This window comes from Scleropages formosus, chromosome 6 (assembly GCF_900964775.1).
Source record: "Scleropages formosus chromosome 6, fSclFor1.1, whole genome shotgun sequence".
NCBI classification, from domain to species: Eukaryota; Metazoa; Chordata; class Actinopteri; order Osteoglossiformes; family Osteoglossidae; genus Scleropages; species Scleropages formosus.
Window position 1 is genome coordinate 33,567,391 of NC_041811.1, and position 7,929 is coordinate 33,575,319.

Below are 7,929 nucleotides of genomic sequence, written 5' to 3' on the forward strand. Positions count from 1 at the left end.
AAGTTTCTTCAGTTTTGTTTACTTGAAAGTTCAGTTTGTGCTGCAAAGTGGCTGTTTTCAGTTCTTTTTTGCGGACAAGGAAGAGGGAAAGAAAGAAGACAAAGGGGGACAAGGAGGAAAACGGCAGCCTTTTTTTTTTTTTCCTGTTTTACCTCAGGAGGAGGACTGGGGAATTGTCAGAGAGAACAAAGGGCTCCTTTTCTTATTATACCTGTTTTAATGACAGTTTTTACATTCGGACAGTCGGTTTGGTATCGACCTGTGTCTGCTCACCCACTGACAGAGTCCAGCAAGTAAGACTGTCACGGAGAGGCTTCATGATCTTGAGAAAAGGTCCCAAAAGCACTGGTTAGAGAAAAAAGCGGGGACGGTTCATGAGGTCGGTGACCATGGTGACGACGCTGCGCCAGTCCAATGTCAATTAGACGAGTGTTCACCACGTGCTCCAGGGTGGACATTTGGAGAAATATGAGTACTTGAGTGAATACTGGTTCACACTCATTGTCACTCCCGCTATCCTCCACTGTAATGTCGTACTGCGTTGCCTACGGTATCTGCGCTTTCAGCAGAGTGAAACTTGTTTTTGTCTAATATGTACACGTAGTTCCCTGATCAAAGTGACTGCCAAAACAATCTGCCTCCACGTTTTTAGGGTGACACGGTGCCAAGAGTATCATGTAGTAACATTGTGCCATAATTACTACAGTAATGACTTCAGTGGGAACAGGTACTAGTAGTGACAAGATTTGGCTCAAGAGCTGGCATTTTCCTCTACTTTGTTTTACCATAAGAATTCTGGGATTCCAGGCTGAAACTTGTTGAATTTCTGGTTCCACTTCTATTCGGAATGTAAGGAAGTTGTACAAAATTCACATCCAAGCTGCCTTACAAGGGAGCACAAAGGGAGCAGGAAGTGAAGTGTAAAGTGCTATATGTTGTTAGTTGAGCTGCGGGATGCCAAAGGTTCCTCTCGCCTCAACAGTCCAAGCCGAGTACAACGTACCGCCAAGTGCTCCTGGGAACACACGTGTATTAACAAACGTCTCTCGTAGGATCTGCGAAGTGACAGATGATGATAAGCGGCTATGATGATAATTCTCTCTGTAATCACCTGTTTTCTGTCTTATTACACCGATTTCTTGACAGAGAGTTGTTCGTGAACTTCTGCCATCACTTCTTTTCTCCCGAAACATCAGTTGTGGGCACAATGCTTCAATTCCCCGAACATGCAGTGGGGTTTGGTTCCAGCTGGCTCAGATACTCTGCGATCCAGCCGTTGCTTAGAGAGATTGGCTCACCCCCCCGTCCCCCCCCCAACTCTGTTGACAAATGTCCATTGGGAGCAATAAAGAGCAGTTGTACATCCTGACTTGTTCCGCCATTCACATTCACGTTTTCATGAATGAGGATGAGTACAACTTATCAAATTATTTGTAGTCTCTGATGTGTATATTAATTTTCTTCTCCTTAGTAAGAGGTCGTTTTAGTAATCCAAGAGAATATATTTTTATTCTGATTTCTTTTTTTTTTTCTTTTCTTATTTCAAAGGGAAGGAAGTGTCTTGGATATATATATTTTTTTTTTTTTTTTTTTTTTTAAACTACTGCTCAATAAAATATGCTGTGCAATAAAGTGTCCGAGGTGCAACTTCCTGTGAGTTTACACACTTTGTGCTCCCAGGTGTGACTACTAGTATCTCCTGCACACCCTGAAGTTGACCTTTTTTTTTTTTTTCCCTCCCCTCAACAATCAATGTAGCTAATTGTTCAAGGCTGCAATTTAATAAAACACATTTTGAGCTGCTGGTTTAACTCTTTCTTGGGATTCACTGCTGTTCCTTTCCACTTCCTTCTTAGTTTTTTAAGAGCAAAAACGGTTTTGGAATGAATAACTTCACACACAGCACATGGAGAAAAACATACAAAAACAAATCATTTGTGCAGAACTTCTAAGAAATAAAGTGAGAGATGAGATGCCAAACTGTGTGCTTTGTATTGTCAGCAACCAGAAGGGTTTGTATTTAAGTGTTTTATTCCTATTAATGTGGTCAGATAAACGTAAAGTGGCGGATGAATGATATTTTCCCGAATTGGGACGACTCGAACCATCCTGGACCCCCAACCCCCATCCACCATGACTTATACGGTTGTGTGTATACCCCGCACTTGGCTGTTTGGGACATCCAGGTGTCTCCAAGATGGGGTGTCTCCTCTCTTGCCCCACCGCAGCAACCACACCTGAACAGCTGCTGAAGAAGCCTGATGTTTCACAGAGGATTCCATCACATTGCGACAGATTGTTTCATACTCTGCTCCAAAAACTCTGAAATGAAGAGACACGGAACACGAAACGGGCAATTTCTCCGTGGGCGGCTTGTCCCGGTTGACCCAGGCAACCTCGCGCTGGGCTGTGCGTTTCTGGAGAAAGGCGGAGTGCGTCCCTGTCCGTCCATCTGCGTGCGTGTGTGTGTTTGCCGGTTAGCGGGACGACTGGGGTGTGGCCCGTCGTTCGTGCTGAGTGGGAGCTATTTGCTGAATCCTCTTGGCTCTCTCCCTGCATGCAGCAGTACTCAGTTCGCTGGCAGCTGGGTCGACCGGGCGACCTGGGCCGGGCCGGGCAGCGTGTGCCAACGCCGGGCGCCTATTGAGAGGCAGTGTGATGGACACAATGCGAGCGACAGACTTGCTGCATCAACAGCTCGCCGTTTTCTGCTGTTCTGGCCAGATATAAACCATAAATACCCCCCTGCACCCCTGAGTCTCCAAGCCCCACGGAGCATCGGTGACTCGGACAGAGAAAGAGCGGATCGCAGCACAGCTACGCAGAGACTGAGCAGGTAATGAGGAAGACCAGTCCTTCCTGTTCCTTGGGGTTCTGTTCCTTCACCACCTCCCATCGCCCCGTGTTTTCTTCCCACAATGCATTACTCCTGCGAGCTGCCCGTCACCCCCGGTGTCTCCTAGTTCCCCTCTGAGAGGCGTGCGTCTAGGTCGGTTCCACCGTGTCGCGAAGACCCTCCCGGACCAGGCGGAGGCGCCATAAGTAACACGACAGCAGGAAATCTGAGTTCTACGTTTCAGAATTAAAAAGGGCAGCTGGTAGCACAGCGATTAGAGCTGCTGCTTTTAGACCCGGAGGTCGTGTGTTTGAATCCCACCTCCAGGTGTAGTACCCTTGAGCAAGGTACTTGCCCTGGATTGCTCCACTAACATTACCCAGGTGTAGGTGTAGGTGAGTCTGGAAAAAATCGTCAGGTAAATGTGATTTACGAGCCTTTACACGATGCAACGCGGATCGCAAGAAAGGCTCGTCTCTCCCGGGAGCTCAGAGACGAACGGAGACGTACTCTAGCAGCTCAGACGTCGTGACGTCTTTCTCGGCGCCTCCTCTAACTGGGCTATAGCACACGGCGTAGAGCAGCGCGAACGAGGCCTCGTTGGGTCGTGACAAAACGCTTCCGGAGGAATTTTCAGAATCCTCACGCGCAGCGGCCACCGCGTTTGCCGAGACGACTGAAAGCGCACGCTCTCCGAAGGACAAAGAGGGGACGCTCGGCCCGTTCGAACGACGTCCGGAGCGCCGCGTCGCACCTCCTGTCTCGGGGCGAGGGAATTACAAACGTTTTCGGTTACGCTCCGCGTCGCTCGTCCGAGAGACGGCGGCAGCGGGCGAGAGCAGGCGCGGCGGCAGAGTGTGTAAACGCACTGTTCCTTCCCCAGGATTGGGAGCATGTCTGAGCAGCAGAGTGCCCCGGACCAGCTGGCCGCTGGAAAGAGTCAGGGTGGGGCAAGCGTCACGTACAAGGTAACACTCTTGCTGCACGAAGGCGTCACTTTCTAGAACCTTCCATCGCCTTTTGGATAGAAATGGTCATCCTCTTCTTCTCGCTATTGGTGGACTGGACATTTTTTCCTCAATGGACTTCTCACTGAGGTCCTCCCTCTTTCCCCCTTCCCTTGTCCTTCACCCCGCTGTCTCCCCTTCCATCTCCCTCCCTCCGTCCACCTCCGACCAGGTGGTGCTCTATGAGCTCGAGAACTTCCAAGGCCGCAAGGCGGAGCTCACAGCCGAGTGCAAGGACGTGACGGAGAAGAGTCTGGACAAAGTGGCCTCCGTAATGGTGGAGTCTGGACCGTAAGTTTCACAGCTTGTCCTCTAGGCTCCTCCCGTCCCTGTTGTCCCGTCGTTTCCTGTCCCCCTCCGTCCTCCTTCGCATCCGAAGCAAAACGTCTTCGCGTCCAACCGCCGCTGTGGCGGAACTCTTGCGAATTGCCGTGTCCTCCTCGGTTCTTACAGCCGAAGAGCGTAAATAAATCGCAAACCCATCCCAGCAGCACCCGGTCAGACGATCGCTGGATTCATCGACGCGCCAACGAGCGAACGTCGTACGAACGGTATTAACGTAAACGGAGACAAGCCGACGGTAAACAATCATCCGACAGCTACGGCACTCGGCGAAACGGGGATCTCGACACGATCCGAGCTCCGAAAGAGACCGATGACGGTCCGTTTGCCGGCTGAGCGAGCGCTGAAGAGGTTGACAGATATTAAAATGACCCCCCCCCTCCCCTTCCCGCCAACGCTTTCTTAGCTGGGTGGCGTTTGAGCGCCAAGGCTTTGGAGGTGAGCAGTTCATCCTGGAGAAGGGTGAGTATCCTCGCTGGAGCACCTGGACCAACAGCCAGAGCAGCAACTTCCTCATGTCTCTGCGGCCTCTCAAAGTGGTGAGTACCTGGTCCCTCGGAGCCGTTACCGACCGACCGACCGGCACGGACACAAACCGCGCAAACCGTAACGCCACACTTCTCCAACTTGCGCAAATCGTGGTTAAAACTGCAACGTCCTTCACGCCGAGCAGTGACGTAAGCGAGTAAGGTCAGGAAATCATGACGATAACTCTAGAAATGAGGTGGGGCCTCTTACTGGGACTCGCCGGTGTCCGGCGCCTTTTCCAGGACGGCGCCGACCACAAGCTCCACCTCTTCGAGGGTGCCGCCTTTAACGGAAGGAAGATGGAGATTGTGGATGACGACGTGCCCAGCCTCTGGGCTCACGGGTTCCACGACCGAGTGGCCAGCATCAAGGCGCTCAACGGAACGTGAGTACGGGCGCCGGCCCTCCCAGTGCATTGTGGGTAAATGACACGCTGCCTGCTGCCAGAACCAAACGTTAACTGCCTGTGAAGTCTTTACATCTGTGCTCGAGTAACAGACGTAGGAATCGTAGCCTCGTGGTTAGAACTACTGCCTTTGGCCCCAAAGGTGGTGAGTTTGATTCCCACCTATAGCTCTAGTACCCCTGAGCAAGGTACTTACCCTAAATTCCTTCAGTAAAGTTACTCGGCCGTATAAACGGGTAAATAACCGTAATCTGCTTTGGAGAAAAGCGTCAGCTGAATGAACGAACGTAATTTGTAAGCGTCTCTTGATTAGTTCTGAAAAGCATTTTTTCGTCTCACGCTCACTTTCGATTCGCATGCAGATGTGGTGGAGACACAGGTACGCAGCGAGACGCCATTGCAGTAGATCTGCTCCTCCGAAAATGCCGTTTCCTAGTCTTCTCCAACCCCTTTGTGTGGGCGTCTCTCCTGCAGGTGGGTGGCCTACATGTACCCCGGCTACAGGGGGCGCCAGTTTGTGTTCGAGCAGGGCGACTACAAGCACTGGAACGACTGGGAAGCCTCCACACCGCAGATCCAGTCCATCAGGCGTGTGCGTGACATGCAGTGGCACAAGCGTGGCTGTTTCACCGCTCCCGCTCCCGCCCCCGCGCCCGCCCCCGCCCCCGCACCGCCCGCCCCGCCCGCCGCCGCCGCGGGCTCCAGCTGAAGGAGACCCGGCAGCCCCCTGAGCCCCCCCGCGCAGACTCCCCCCGCGGCCACCGTCGAGTGCGTTCCGCCCAGGGGGAGCAAGAAGCGTCGCACGCGGAAGTGACCGGTGCTCTGTGTGTCTCGGCTGGTAATAAAGGTTGCACCTCTGAACCGGATTGGTCAGTTAACCGCATTCCTGTCGTCTCTGGGGTCCCTGAGTTCGAGTCAGCGAGGGCTCACGTGATGGGGGTCAGCTGAGGCTCTTCTTCGGCAACACTCATACCCTAACCCTAACCGTAACCCCTAACCACGAATCCTAAGTGTAACTCCAAGCTGTCACCCTAACCCTAACTATAACTCCAACCCATAACCCCTAACCCTACTCGTGAGTGTAATTCCAACCCATCACTCCAACCCCTAACCCTAACCCTACTCCCAAGTCTACCCTGTAACCGTAACCGTAACCCTAACCCTAACCCCACTCAGTAAGGTACTTCCCCCACCCACACCCACCATTACTTGGACACCCTACTACACCGACATCCTCTGTACCTTTCAGCAGGCGCTTTACTGACGTTACACCCTTCTGAGCCAGGCAACCGTTTTACCGTAATAACCGGAGTTTAATTCTGAAAACCATTTCTTCATTACTGGGGTCACATCTCTCTTTCCATAAGAGACACACAGAACTGAAGTTCACTTTTACGACACTCGAACCACCTCTGTTCCAATAAGCGTCTCAGTGCATAACGTGCTTCTGCAAAGTGACACGGACATAAATTTGAATGTCACAGACTTGCAATAATTGAGTAAGACGTTTTGTTAGTGCGCCGCGTTACTGAATAGTTTAACCGGGTTCCACTCTCTCTTTATAACATATTTTTACTCATTCACTTTCATGAACTCATGGTCCAAGTCAGGGTTGCTGTATTCTGTTGGCACAGACTACAAAGCTCGGGGGTGTGGGGGATGGACACCTTGAACAGGATGCCGGTCCACTGCAGGGCAACCGCACGCACACAAATTACCAATTTAGTGGGAGGAAACCAGAGCACCCAAAGTAAACTTATTCAAACCCGGGGAGAACATGCAGACTCCGTGTAGACTGAACCACATTTGAACCTACATCCAAAGAGCCTAGGTGTTATGAGACAGCAGTGCAACCTGCTGCACCACTGCGCCACCTACTTCAATATTTTTCCTTTAGCTTTTGCATCCATTTCATTATCTTCTTTTTCATCTATTCGTGACACCAGATCCCTCACAATATTGGATGTAAAGTTCCAAGTAAAGGCCAGTAAAGCGAATTGACTGTAGCAGGACTGCTGTACATATATTTTAATAAAAACATATGGATGAGAAATCGAAATAAAATCATACACTGGTGTAATTTCAAATTTTACTGTCATGTGTCTTCAGTGGGGGGGTGAGGTGGCGCAGCGGGTTGGACCACGGTCCTGCTCTCCGGTGGGTCTGGGGTTCGAGTCCCGCTTGGGGTGCCTTGCGACGGACTGGCGTCCCGTCCTGGGTGTGTCCCCTCCCTCTCTGGCCTTACGCCCTGTGTTACCGGGTGGGCTCCGGTTCCCTGTGACCCTGTATGGGACAAGCGGTTCTGAAAATGTGTGTGTGTGTGTGTGTGTGTGTGTGTGTGTCTTCGATGAATACAATGAAATTCTTGAGCCCCAGCCCTCTCTTCCTACAGCTATGTACGACAGTACGTTGGGGGTGGGGAGTATGGGGGTGCAGTGGAAAAATGTAAAACGAAGAAACAAGACAACAGTGCAGGATGAGATAATACAGTAGTGCAATTTACAGTACGGGGGATATAATATACAGATTGGATTTTCACAGCTTCTCATGTAAATGATGGAAACAGCGGTAAATTTCAACAGGTGATGCGTAAAGGGGGAGGGAAGAGGAACGCAGGTAAACACGGTGCAGCCTGAGATGTCCCTCATCGGTCATCTGCGTCTTAAAGGCTTCGGTGCTCTACCTCGGTTTACATGTTTGCTTTTGCTCTTCTAATTTCTTTTATTAAAAAAAACTGTTCAACACCGGAGGGGGGCGCGGCGGCAAGTCAGGGTCGTAGCGGTGCGGAGCCTATCCCAGAAACACAAGGC

The 7,929-nt window shown here is 51.2% G+C and overlaps 1 protein-coding gene across 1 annotated transcript; it reads left to right on the forward strand.

Moving 5' to 3' along the window:
* The first annotated feature begins 3,663 nt into the window (after window positions 1-3,663).
* LOC108932998 (beta-crystallin B3-like) lies at window positions 3,664-5,828 on the forward strand. The gene is made up of 5 exons (XM_018749776.2): window positions 3,664-3,804; window positions 4,016-4,134; window positions 4,592-4,724; window positions 4,956-5,098; window positions 5,594-5,828. Exons 1-5 carry the CDS (start codon window positions 3,730-3,732, stop codon window positions 5,826-5,828), a joined length of 705 nt encoding a protein of 234 aa, XP_018605292.2. The 5' UTR covers window positions 3,664-3,729.
* The last annotated feature ends 2,101 nt before the right edge of the window (window positions 5,829-7,929 follow it).